Source organism: Carettochelys insculpta, chromosome 8 (assembly GCF_033958435.1).
Source record: "Carettochelys insculpta isolate YL-2023 chromosome 8, ASM3395843v1, whole genome shotgun sequence".
Lineage (NCBI taxonomy): Eukaryota > Metazoa > Chordata > Testudines > Carettochelyidae > Carettochelys > Carettochelys insculpta.
The window spans coordinates 6007769-6021353 of record NC_134144.1 but is presented as its reverse complement, the minus strand read 5'-3'; the positions used below and the strand labels follow the sequence as shown (position 1 = coordinate 6021353).

The 13585-nt window shown below is 46.8% G+C and overlaps 2 protein-coding genes across 10 annotated transcripts in view; both read left to right on the top strand.

Annotated features, from left to right (window-relative positions):
• SPAG16 (sperm associated antigen 16) overlaps positions 1-2511 on the top strand; it is a 624134-nt gene extending 621623 nt beyond the window's left edge. For all 3 annotated transcript variants that reach the window (XM_075000811.1, XM_075000810.1, XM_075000812.1), the window contains exon 16: positions 2325-2511. In XM_075000811.1, the coding sequence (XP_074856912.1) occupies positions 2325-2500 (176 nt within the window). In that variant the 3' untranslated portion in view covers positions 2501-2511. The remainder of the gene's footprint in view (positions 1-2324) is intronic.
• Positions 2512-3179: 668 nt separating this feature from the next.
• The window catches only part of VWC2L (von Willebrand factor C domain containing 2 like), a 98475-nt gene continuing 88069 nt past the window's right edge, over positions 3180-13585 (top strand). For 6 of the 7 annotated variants that reach the window (XM_075000815.1, XM_075000817.1, XM_075000821.1 and 3 more), the window contains exon 1: positions 5672-6085. In XM_075000815.1, the coding sequence (XP_074856916.1) occupies positions 5675-6085 (411 nt within the window). In that variant the 5' untranslated portion in view covers positions 5672-5674. Of the gene's footprint in view, positions 3293-5618; positions 6086-13585 lie in introns of those variants that run through there. The other variant, XM_075000814.1, reaches the window with a different exon arrangement.

Here is a 13585-nt window from a genome sequence, read left to right as displayed (position 1 = left end):
GTAGTCAGCAAAAATTTTAACTAAACATTTAATCTCATTGTTTCAAGTATCAATTCTGGATTGATTTTAAGTTTACAGAGACTGTCCACATCCACTCTTTTGAATATATGCATTTGCTAGTGTTTGAAATGTGGCATTCACACACACACACACACACACATGGCCTAGCTGTCTCAGTGTTAAGACTCTGAAGTAAAAGTAATTTGTTTGCCTCTCACAGAAAACCTCCCAGCAATCACCTGTAGGGTCTTGATGCAAGTGAAATCCATATGTAATGCTTCTGTCAGCACAGACTTGCTAAAAGAGAGTTTATAATAAATATTCGCATCTGGTGCTTTGGACACCGTAATCCATCCTACAGATCTTTGCTGCGTCAGGCTTTGTTTTAGATGAAGAATCCCAGTAGTTATAAAGGTTTGCAAATCGGGTCTATTTATCATGCTTAGCTCTACTTTCAGCCTTGCACCTCTTGTACAAATATCCATGACCACTCCAGGCCTAACCTGTGATTAAATGTTCTCGATGTGTTTTAAAGATTATTTTGCCCGAATCTTTCACTTGATAAATGGAGAAAATGGCATTTGTTTCTCACCCACTGTCAGATGAAACCTTCCTGTTGTGGTAAGCATAACAGGAGACATTATTGTCATAAATTATTCTGAAGGGACAGACAGGTATATTTCCAGGATAAAATTTACATCAGATTCTCAGACGTGAGGCCCTATAGCTTCAACATCCTTAAAATTGCATTTTCTTTGGGCTGGATTCTTCCCCACCCGCTTGTGTTTGGTCATAAATCACGATCAGCTATGCACAGGGTAAGGTTGGCAACACTTGGCCCTGTTTTCCCTACTCTTGCTCACAAACGATTGCTTCAATACCGCAGTGACTTTGTCAATGTCAGAATTAATTCAGCTTCTATGGGTGATATGTCTTTGCTTTCAGGGGAAAAAGTCCTGATACATAAAAAGGGCCATAATCATTCTGAAGGTATATTGAACCTGTGTCTAATAGCTATAGGTGTTTGACCAAAATCATGACGTGAAATACAATGATGACTTTGTTGAGTGGACCATATCTGCCTTGAAATGAATGTATTGATCTTTTGTTGAGTGTTGTTATTGTTGTTTGTGTACTACCCATGGGAATATCCTGATTATTACACTTAATTTTTTAAAAAAAAGAACTTCTCTCACCTGGTGGCTGAGAAAAAGAGAGGTGATTCAAATGTATCACTTACCTCAGGTGTGCTGAGTGTTTGCAAAAAGCATTCAAATTTTTACAATAAGACTCTATTTTCTTTCATTAAAACCAGATACAGTGTTACTGCGTCATTGCTATGCTACCTGCTTAAATTACTTCATTTTGGTCTTGTTGTATACGTTGCTCATCTTATTTTGGTCTGACAAAATTTTTTTCCGCAGGGAAAAAAAATTTATTGTTTGGTGCTCCCTGGTCTGAAAAAGTTTAAGAAACGCTAGTTTAGATTTAAAATATAGAGGCAGCTTGTTTTGTAAATAAATGCAAGGAAACTCTGGGCTCCTTAAAATCTTTTCTCCCCCTTTAACTGCTGTATCTGCATCTATATTAACTGTTTAATTAGGCTGGGAGATTTCACTGGAAACTAAGGGCACTGAGTGCTGAACTTCTGCTAAAGTTCAATGGAATTTAGATGCCGAAACTCATCTGGGCTTGCCTTAATTTATTCTGCTGGGACTATCAACATTAATATCAGCGGGCCTGGTTGTGGTTCATTTAGTCCGAGTCCGGGGTGCCCACTGAATTTGAAAGTACAGGTTGAACCTCTCTCATCCAGACCTCTCTCCTCTGGCAACATGCATAATAGGGCATGAGTTTAGTTAGCTGGAGGACCACTTATCATGGGTGTGACCAAGTTTCCTGTGGTCCCATAAAGTTTGTTTCCAGCCACCAGTCCTGGCTCTGTGTTCTAGGCTGTTATTTAGCTGTAATTTACCCCTAAATGTCTTCTAAGAGTCTGGTAAGCAGTGGAGCGTCAGTAACGCAGCTAGACAACATTGACCTCCCATGGTCCGGCAAATTCTCCAGTTTGGCACCAGTCAGGTCCCAAGGGTGCCAGAGAGAGAAGTCCAACCTGTACCTGTGGAGTAAAGGGCTTCTAGAGGAAGAGTATCAGAACGGGGCCCTCCATCATGGCATAAATAAGAAGGGATTTGCTGCCTTCCCCAGCGGTAGCCAGCCCATACCCTCAGCTTGGCTCCCTCTGACAGCTATCTGGAGTCACTGATCGTTTCCACTCCAGCCTTTGCGTGCCGGGCCTTTGATTCCTGTGCTCTGCATTCCAGGGCACCTGGTGGCGCTGGCCAGCGACGACGGCACGGTGAAGACCCTGGAGCTCAGCTCGGGGCAGCTTTCCAGCCTGGCGGGCCACGAGGACGAGGTGCAGAGCGTGGCCTTCGACCCCAAGGCGGAGCACCTGCTGTCGGGGGGCGCGGACGGCACGCTGCGGCTGTGGAGCTGAGCCGAGCCGAGGCGAGCGGCGCCGCTCCGCGCCGGGCGCAGAGCCCAATAAAAGCCCGTGTCGCTCCCTCTCGCTCGCCGCGTGTGCTGCAGTGTGGCTGGGGGGCAGCCGAGCCGCGCCGCGCCGCGCCGCTAGGGGAACGCCCGGCCGGCCGCCCAAGTTGGAACCGCGCGTCGCTCCCCGCTGCAGGGAAGGCGCCGGTCGGAGGCTTTGCCTGAGCTCTGCCGCCTCCTTCCGGAGCGGCGGGGAGCGGGGCGGCTCTCCCGGCTCCGCACCGAGCCATGGCCCGGCCCGGGGAAGGCGCTTAGCGGCCGGAGCGGGGCGCGCCAGCAGCAGCAGCCGCCGCCAGCCGCGCCCGGCATGAGCCCGGCCGCCGAGCCGCTGCGCTCCGCGGGGCCGGAGCCCGGGGAAAGTTGCTCCCGCGCCTGAGCTGGCCGCGGCGCCGGGGGATGGTGCCGGCCGCGTTCCGGCCGGGGCGGGCTCCCAGCTCCGCCCGCCGGCTGTAGCCGCCGCGCCGCGGGGAGGCAGCGGCAGGCGGGCGCGATGCGTGCGCTGGTGCGGGGGGCTGGCGGGCGGCGGGGCTGCCTCGCCTCCGGAGCTGCTCGGTGAAGCCTGGGTGCGGGGCGGCGGCTGCTCTGCCGGGGCCGGGCTGGGGCTCGCCCGGGACCCCGCGCTGGACGCGTGATTGGCTGGAGCTGCCTCGGCCAGCGGACCGCTCGCCCTCGAGTCCGGCTCGCCGGGGACCCGTCGGCGTCTCGGCTCAGCCCAGCCCAGCGCAGCGCAGCCCGCCAGGTGAGTGCTGCGTCGGCGGGGGAGCGCGCCAGACACAACAACCCGGACCCCGCCGGCCGCTCCCCCTTGGTGATCCCCCTTCCCAGCCAGGGAGCTGCGGGCGGGTCCGTTTCCCGCCCAGCCCCGAAAGCGGTGGGCAGCCGCCAAGATCCGCCTGGAGTGTGCCGGGCCAGCCCGGATCTGTGCGGGATCGCGTCCGGTGGCGCGCCTGCCCCTGCAGCCGGGAGAAGCGGGTCGCTTTGCCAGTAACCAGCAGTCCGGAGGCGCCGGAGAGACGAGCAAACGTAGCAGGTCACGGAGCTTTCCCCAGCACTTCTTCAGGCGCTAAACTCCTGTCCTACTACATTTGTTCCCCCTTTAGGGTGCTGCAGAACTGGTTGTGAATCTGCACGCTTCCAGGGCTGCCCCTCTGAGATGAGTTGGTTTGGCTGGTCATTGCACAGGACCTCAAGCAGCAATGCTTGCTATGTTTTTCTTAAATCTCCACTTACCCGACCAGAGCAAATTGATGCCTACCTGTGGCTTTGGAAGTGGGCAAAACTCTTGACTCTCCAAATCTCTGATCTTCTCTGTGAATCCCACTTTACACACACACACACACCGATCCACTTTACACACACACACACACACACACACACACACACACACACACACTTTAAAACACCTGCTGCTGGCAGTACCTCTCCTTACCTTTGTGGTAAAAACCTGTCTGGGACTTCAATTTAAGAGGAGATCTTTTGATGTTTGACAGAGCTTGTGTAATATCTGGTGTCTCCCTTTATAGTAGCTTTGGAAAAACTGCCTTTCCTAGCAGGATCATTAATCTCTTCTTGTGGGGTAATAGCTTTTTCCTGATTCATTCCTTTTGACTGGTTTGGAGTATGCTGGAAATGTCTCTTTGAGGAGGATGAAGAGGAAATAGATGTCTGTGGGAATGTGTGTGTGTTTATATAGGGGCAGATGTAAATACCCATGTATTTGTACCTATATATGTATATGTATATGTGCCTATATTCAAGTATTTCTGTGTATGCTCTTAGTGGAAACTCCAACCCTCACTGTTAGTAAGCATAAAACTAATATTTCGGTTAATAAAAAGTTTCTTGCAAATACTCTTGTCTCTAGGACAGCCACTCCCTGCCCAGTTCAGGCGAGGGACCATTTTTCTGCTGGTGTTACACTGAAATCTGAATGGCATGTGGAAAAGGATTGAGAATGAGTGCATTGGTGACAGTGACGTCACACACCCCATAGGCAATAAAGAAAGCGGCAATCATATGTTGCGCCTTTCTTTTATGCCTAACTCTCCCTGGGATAAGGATGGGCTTTCTTTCCTTGTCAGATCAGTCAGTCATCACCTTGCCTATTTAAATATCGCTCTCCGTTGCCAAATCGGCTGGATGTTTTATGTAGCTGCGATGGCATATTAAGTTTTAGAATGGAGCCTGTCATTAGCCTAATGAGACAAATATATTACAATAATTCTGTGTACTTGCCAGACATTTTAAAATACTAATCTATGAACTCATAGCTGGAAATTAATACAAATCTGAATGCTGCTTCCCTGAAAAAAAAATCAGGCTTCAGAAATACGGAACAAGGACGACTGGACTACAGAAAAAAACTCCAGACTTGATGGATGTTTCCAGCGCAGCTTCTTTATCTTCCTCTACAAAACTGGCACATTTGAAACACTCTTGCGGTCCATCTTTCTACGTCTAAATAACATACAAGATTGTTTTTCGTATTTGCAGTTCAGATCTGACAAGAGCCTCTACAATTATTGTTTTACTTTTTTTTTTCTTTTCTCTTGCTAAGGCTTCTCTTTAGCTCTTGATTTTAAGAAACTGAGCTGTGTATTGTAGCAAAGAGGAAGTAGTGGTCGGGCAGAAGGAAAGGAACCATTCTTGATCCTGGGTTCAGTCCTAGTGAACTGCCCACTCACTATGCAATTTGCAGGCAGTTGTCCCATGTCTTTGTGTGTCAGATGACCCGATTGTACAAATAGGTAAAAGCAAGCATTAGTCATCAGTTTAAATCAGCATTTGAGTGGTCATTTCCAATGGAGCCATGCATGCATGTACTTGTATGGGTATATATGTTTCTTGCTACTTGTATGATTGCTAGCTTTAACATACATATTCAGCATGCTTTGTTCTTAGGATTAACTGAGAAGAGATTTGTTTCAAATGAAACGGTGTTTAACATTCTGTGTGTTTTGAAAGCACTGGGCTTTAATTCCAGATCCAGGTTGAAAGCATGGTCTTCCTACATCTGTTTTTTGTTAATGTTTCAAGTTATTCTTATTTGAAATATTTGTTTTCAGACCTCCCCTCCGGTGTCCCTATGGAAGCTGCTGTTTCTATCTGAGATTAGGACCATATGCAGCAGTTGAGGAGGGGAATGGCTTGTCTTATTCATGAAGCATGCATACTTCTGTTGCTAATACCTGGGTTGGTCACCCCAGCTGCCATCAATCACGAAGACTATCCTGCTGATGAAGGCGACCAGACCTCCAGTAATGACAATCTGATCTTTGATGACTATCGAGGGAAAGGCTGTGTGGATGACAGTGGCTTTGTATACAAACTGGGAGAACGTTTTTTCCCAGGGCATTCCAACTGTCCCTGTGTCTGTACTGAGGATGGACCTGTTTGTGATCAACCAGAATGCCCTAAAATCCACCCAAAGTGTACTAAAGTGGAACATAATGGATGCTGTCCAGAGTGCAAAGAAGTGAAAAACTTTTGTGAATATCATGGGAAAAATTACAAAATCTTGGAAGAATTTAAGGTATGTGCTATCCTTAGTATTTATCCACTACTTGTGTGTTATATGAACGTTCAAGGTGGGACTTTCAAAGGAACTTGGTATTGGCCTATTTGGCACCCACTGAAATTCATAGTAAAATTCCCATGGATTCCAGTGGAAGCAGAGTTAAGTGAATCCTGAACTCTTTTCAAAAATCCCACCCCAATTTTATACAACAAAAATGCCAGTGTCATGCTCAGAGAATGAATATTCACAAGTGCATCAAAATATCTAACTGTTGTTAGCACCTGGATTTGCTATTGTCTGGTTAAATAGCAATAATCAGACTCACTATTCGCTAAATTTCTATGCAGGTGACTTTAAAATAATGGGAAATCTATGGCTCAGTAACTGATCCTGATTGTCATGTTCCCATCAGAAGTATTGGGTTGAAAGTATTTAGGAGTTATTTTTAAAGAAGTGTTTTGAAAAAACCTTTCCCATCAAACACAACATATGCTTGTGATTTGAATAAGTTAGAGTATGGGTGTCCCATCAAGCTAAGGAAAATACCAGACCTTTGTTGCAAGAATATTATCTATATAACCCAGAAGTTTATACACCTTACACAATATGCACACCCTCCATCCCCCATCCCAGATTCATAGCTCAGTAACAAAGACTTGTCTTAAAGCACAGTCTTTAACTCTTCAGGTATATAAGCCTTATCTCACTATATATACATGCCATTTTCTTTTCTTCTCTGGTAGTGAATATACTTTCACATTAGTCTTTTATTTTTTTCCATCATTTCAGTAATACAAAGTAGAGCTGCTTTACTTCCAGGTGGTATCTCCTCTTTCAGTATTTCCTGTAGTATCACTATACAGTTTAGTTTTTCTTTCTTGGGGGATTTCCCATCCACCCGTAACTAGCATGAATCAGAATACCCTAGAAGCAGGCTAGTACCTTCATGTAGTGCAATAGACCTATGTCTTTAACAGATTCATGAATCATGTATCCTTTGCTTTACAGAACAATACAACATGAGACTGGTGGTTATATGAGCAGTAAAAATACATTGGGATGTTGATAGCCTAAAAAAATGAGTCCAGCTTACTATCACAAGCCTCAGGCTCTGGCACCTGAAGATGGAGCATTTCCATCTTTGTGTGACTCCTCCAGAAAAAAGTGGACTCATGTAATTCCTGGATCTGGGTCGAGTACATGTGATAAAATGTCAGACTTTTTCAGGAGAGGTTGTAGAGCAAAAAGAATGCAAAATGGATTTTTATGTCACAAACCCTGTGCAAGAGGAGGGCGGGGAAATAGTCACAAAGCTAATGGTCATGGCTGACCTTTCAACTCAGAGAAACAATGATTTACTGTTGATAATACCGATGCACTGAGATTGAGCCACCAAGTGTCCTTTAACCTGACTAAGATGTATTTGATTCCCTGCTGAAATTTAACCCCCGCCTGAACATGACAGCATTTTTTAGCTGGAGACTGATCAGTAGATCATAATCCAAGATCGTCATAACCACCGAACAAGCAAGGAAAAGCATATCAGATTGTGGAATGCCCCTCATCATATAATCCTCAGTACAGGACTTCAGGAGATGCTTCTGATTCAATTTAGATCACAGTCAAACCTCCTGTGGGCTCGTAGCTGGGCTCAGGAGTAGAGTGGAGCAAATTTTTTTGTGCAAATAGCAAATTCACGAAAAGATGCATTTGCAGGGGCACAGAAACCTCACAGTTTAGCCACTGAATGGAAAAAGCATTTATTCACTCATCACTGCTCCTGAGAGCGTGAGAGCAGATATGCTGTGGGGTTAGAGTAGCACTTACAGGAAGTTTGCTTATGGTGAAATTCCATCTAGACTGACATAGCAAAGGCCGGTTATTCTTAAGATGCTTCTCTGCAGTTAAATTCTGTTTACAGTGCATAGGGTGATGATATCTCCCTATTCCAAATACGGGACAGGGCGATCTGCGGGGAAGGTCAGCTCCTCCCAGCTGCACTGAGGTGCAGGGAGCCAGGGACCCGGTGGCAGCTGTGGGTGGGCTCCCGGTTCTCTGTGCCTCTGGGAGCAGGGAAGGCTGCAGCAGCCACTGGTGCTCTCCTGGTGTCCCCGAGGTATGGAGACCCAGGGAGTGGGTGGCAGCCGCTCTCGAGCCTCCAACATACTCTTAACTTTGCAAGACCCTCTGCTGTCTCCCTCTCGCTGTGTCTGGTGAGCACATGAGTATGTGCTCTCTGGCCAATAGCTGCGCCTTCATCTGCTGGTGAAGGAAAAGGTCAGCCGGGGGTGAGGGTCAGCGGGCAGCAAATATGGGACAGTTAGCCCCTTTTTAAAAGTAAGTCGGGATGCCTTTCTGATGCCCAAAATACGAGGCTGTCCCAGGCAGTACAGGATGGGTGGTCACCCTAACAGTGCAGCACAATTCCATAAATGCTTGAGGCGCTGAAAGAGATTACCTGGGCAAATGAGTAGGACCCTGTAAATTCCTTCATAAGTGACATCCTGACTGTACTCAAGTCAAATGCTGTGTTCCCACTAATATCTATGAAGCCAGGATTTCCTCCATTATCTCTGTAGTGGCAATTCTGAAGAGCTCCTGAATTCTGCAAGCTCCAAGCCTTGCTCTTTCTTTTTTTTTCCCTCTTGTGACACTTCAAAGGTCTCCAGGCTTTCTCTGTGCAGTGACGTCGAGATGGGCCAGGGATGAGAGACTTTCTCATGTCTGCTTCAAAAGAGTGCTCATTTTTGGAATAGACTCTAATTTTTCTTAAGCTATCAACATCTTCCTGTATATTTTTACAGGTCACATAATCAGCAGCCTCCTGTTGTATCCTTCTGTAAAGCAAAGGACACACTATTTGTGAACCTGTTAAAGATACAGGTCTAATACACTAACTTTGTCATCAGTCAAAATAACCGCTTGATTATTGTTTATATTTGTCAGTATCTAGGCTCCAACACTTTATTTTGTAGAGATGCTGCTCAACACATAGTTACAACTGATATTAGATTTTTGTTTCTGTATACACACAGACACACACACACGGGGGGGTATTCTCACCTACGCACACGCATAGAGAGTGTGTTCATTAATTTCACCAAAACTGAGCCAATCCCATAGACATTTCACATGTATGATCTTAGGTCAAGATGGATTTTATTTTGTCTGAAAAGCTTGGGGCAAGTTGAAGAAGGCAATTTGGACAGTGTAATGGGTCAGTTTTTGAGTGGCTTCAGGTTTGGATGATTTTCCAAACTTATTTTAGCTCACTCTAGTTGCTCATTGGGGCTCAGAGTAGAAAATCCAATCTGTTGCTCTTACCAGGTATGGAGACATTTAACTAGTTTGCGGGGTGGAAGGGTAGTGTCTGACTGTAACTTCTATGCACCAACAAAAAATTGCACACACAAATGTAAGCATGTGGACAGCCAGCCACCTAATTTGTACCACCTTGTCCCCAGAATACTCACTCTGCCACAGCAGTCTGTCGTCTTTACCAGGGAATTTCTCTGTGGGACCAAATCTCATCTAGCAGGAAACAACCAGTTAGCGCTAACCATTGGTTGGAGGATGTAAGCCCCCAGGCCCACCCCTGCTACCTAAGACCCTGCCCCTATCACCCATGCCCCCATGGGAGTCAAACCCCATGTTGTAGGAGCGTACCTGCCCCCTTTCAGAGTATGGGCAGCCTGTGGGGGGCCTGCAGCCTTCCGTGGCTCCCAAACCCCCCCAACATAGATAGCCTTCCCTGGCCTCCCCTGAGCTTGGGCAGCCTGCGCTTCCACCCGTCCAGAACATGGGCCACCCATAGCCTGTGCTCCCACCCCCTCCAGAAATCACTACCCATAGTCCTGCCCCTCCGGAACACAAGCAACCCGTGGCTTCATCCCTCCCTCCCAGGGCACAGGGAGGGTGGGCAGATGGGCAGCTCCCAAACCCAGTCCCACCAGCCCCAGAGCACAGGAAGGGCTTGTAGTGCAAGGCTGAAGCCCCAGGAGACATGAGAGCTGCACTGAATGGGGAGTTCTGAGGGGCAGAGTGTGGGCAGGCCGGCCAGGCAACCTGGGAAGGCATTGTCTTACCCTGCGTCTTATACTTGCCACCCATGGCTCCAGCCCTGGAGCCCCTTAGAGAGGCTTCCCTGCAATGCTGGCCCCTGCCACCTTAAGATATTAAGTTTGCTGCTCTTTTAGGCCGTGTCTACACATGCCCCAAACTTCGAAATGGCCACGCAACTGGCCATTTAGAAGTTTACTAATGAAGCGCTGAAATGCATATTCAGAGCTTTATTAGCATGCGAGCGGCCGTGGCACTTTGAAATTGACGTGCTTCGCCACCGCACGTCTCGTCCAGACGGAGCTCCTTTTCGAAAGGATGCCACATACTTCGAAGTCCCCTTATTCCCATGAGCTGATGGGAATAAGGGGACTTCAAAGTAGGCAGGGTCCTTTCGAAAAGGAGCTCCATCTGGACGAGACGCGCGGCGGTGAGGCGCGTCAATTTCGAAGTGCCGTGGCCGCCCGCATGCTAATGAAGCTCTGAATATGTATTTCAGCGCTTCATTAGTAAACTTCTAAATGGCCATTTGTGTGGCCATTTCGAAGTTTGGGGCACGTGTAGATGTAGCCTTAAAGAGTTAGCGTGTCACAGGTTATTAATTTTACTGAGGCAAATACACCCTTCCCTTCCTGAACAAAAATAAACTAGATTTATTGGCAAAGGATCAAGGAGTAAACAATGCCAAGTGAGAGAGAGAGAGAGAGAGAGAGGGTTACAAGCAATGAAAAGTGAAATCACTCACCTGAAAATCTCGTACTTAGTCTATCAAGGTACAGCATTTATCCAAAATGGTGCCTCTCTCCCACAGTGTCCTTGCATGACTTTCACTGGCTGGCTTGGCCAGAACCCTTCACCACAGTCCAAACGTTTGATTTCTTTGTCTCCTGAAGTGAAGGGTCCTTCAGGACATGTTCCTGACTCGTGAAACAAAAACATCCCTTTGGGAAATTCAAGGCACACAGAGACTCTATCTCCTGTGTCCAGTACAGGTGCCACATCAGTTCTCTGTGTTTCGAGCTCAGGAATACGATAACCCCAGCTGGTTTAACTCCAGGGCTTTGTTTACTGCTAAAATGTAACTTGAGGTGAGTGAGTGTCAGGGAGTGAGTACATCAGGGAGTGCTCTGAAGATGACGGCAGTACCCAGGATTTGGCTGCAAGCATTTAGGCCAAGATTTGGAATAGTATTTAGGTGGTGTTATGCCTTACTGCCTTAGCAGCCTGAATCTCCTTTTCGAAAGGGATTTAGGTCAGTAGAAATCTGCATCGACCATCAATGGGGTTTAAGCTGCTAAGCAACTAAATACCTTTTAAAAATAAAATTTAGATGCATAAGTCAGTGGGGCATTACAACCTGGAGTACAGAACTGCCAAAGTACTTTTAAAAATCTTAACAGATGCACAACGAACCAGTTTCCAGAGTTTTGAGCTGCCTTTTGGAGTGCAGAGGAAAAGGAGGGACAGGACCAGCTTCTGGCATTTCAGAGGACCCAGCCTTAACTTAACTCGGTGTACCTCACTATTGCAGCAACAAACCTTCTTCTCCCAGTCTGGGTTCCCAACAGCACTTCCTTTGGTCTTCTGTATTGGTCCCAAAAGGGAGAATTCCTTCCACCTGAAGTGGGATTCTGGTTCAGGGAAGAAAGCAGAGCTCTGTCCCTTCCGCTTTACTCTTTCCCTCATTTCTCATTCTCTTCCCACCTCCTTAGTCACTTTGTGACAGCTGCTGCCTCTAGAACCTTCTTCCACTCTTTCCCCTGCTTCCAGAGTCAAATGTTAGAATGACAGCAGAGGTTGGTCCTGCCTTTTCTCTCCAGCAAAGGCTGGAGAGAGATGTTTTTCAGGTGGTCAGCTAATATAGGGTTCACCCTCTTGTGTGGTCAGAAGGTGGCCTTCTGTTCCTCCCACATCCATGTGGTCAAAGCGTTTTTTCTTCTCCTGGCATTGCCTATGACTTCAATTTCAATTACAGATATCCAAGACCTGTGCCAGTCAGTGCTAACTTAGACAGCTCTTCAACAGGTCAGGAGCTCTCAGGTGGTTCACTAGATAGGGTGCAGGGAGAACCCAATGACAATAGGGAAACAGGCTCACATTTTCATAAGTGCACTTACTGGATTAAATTAGGATTCCCGTATCCACACATATGTAAGTTTAACAAGATGACATGTCCAATGAATCTTTATTGTACTTAGGCAAATATGAAGGAGCCATGAGGAAAAATCACACAGTGCCATTCTGTGTGCTTGATGGTAATTTATTGTAAGACGTAGTTTATTTAATAAAAGGAGTCATAACTTCCCTCATTTGAAACATTTGTTTATGATGGTATAGTTATAACCATAGGCAATAGTGTGCTTGTGATTATTATTTGAAGACTCCTTTGTGTGCCCATAATACTTTCTGTGAGTCCCATGATTCTTTCGTTTCTCAGCATAAGATGACACTAACTGATTGTCAGAGTGTGCATCTCTGTGTGTGTGTGTGTGTGTGTGTGTATATCAGCACAAAAATACTATTAAGGAGCATTCATTGCGGGGGATAAATGATCCCGCCACAATGTGCTATCAGCCAATGTGTTGTGATAATTTGTTGGCATTAAGGCAAGGCAAAGAGTAGGAGACAAGCGAGCTGGTCTTGCTTCCTTCCACTTCCATCTATTTCAAGAACGCTGGGGCCCAGAGACATGCTGTCCTACTCCATGATTTCCCCTTCTCCCCACGTGGTTATTACCCATGCAGATTCCAATGGCAGGATGTTCCCAGCCTATATTCATGGCTTGCCACCAATGCTTTGAGCCAAGGGGCTGTTCCCAGGGTTTCCAAGCTTTTTTATCCAGCACAGTGTCTCTCCTCTCCAGCCTCATATGGACCAGAACTACAGGGGCTTGAAGGAGCTGTCCCCACTCTTCACTATGGGCACATCTTTTATGCTACAGGGTGAACTACCCCAGCTGCCTGTTCTAGTTCATTCATTCTCCACCAACCACAGGATCCCAGATGCTCCTGAAGGACTCTTACAGATACCTGCTTTGTGAACATGGTTTTACTGATGCTGGTTCCCTGCCTTGCCATATCACCTCTGCTCATCTGCCTGGTCCTTATCTATCCATCTTCTTCTGATATGTGTCGCCATCTCAGCATCCCCCATTTCCTTGTTCCTCTTTATCATCTCTGCCATCCCAAATAATGTCAGCCATTCTCACATCCCTCCACCACTTCTCCAGGTCTCATTGTATCAAACTCAGCCCCTTACATGGCCAATAATCATGCGTAGTTTGTACTATGCATACAACCGGAGGGCTGGAAGGGACCTCAAGAAGTTATCTAGTCCCTGCACTCAAGGCAGCCCTAAGAATTATCTGGCCCAAGCATGATCAACGGGTGAAAAAAGGGAGTGAAAACAATTCATTACAACCGTAGGCGCTTCCATACCATCATACACGTGACTGAA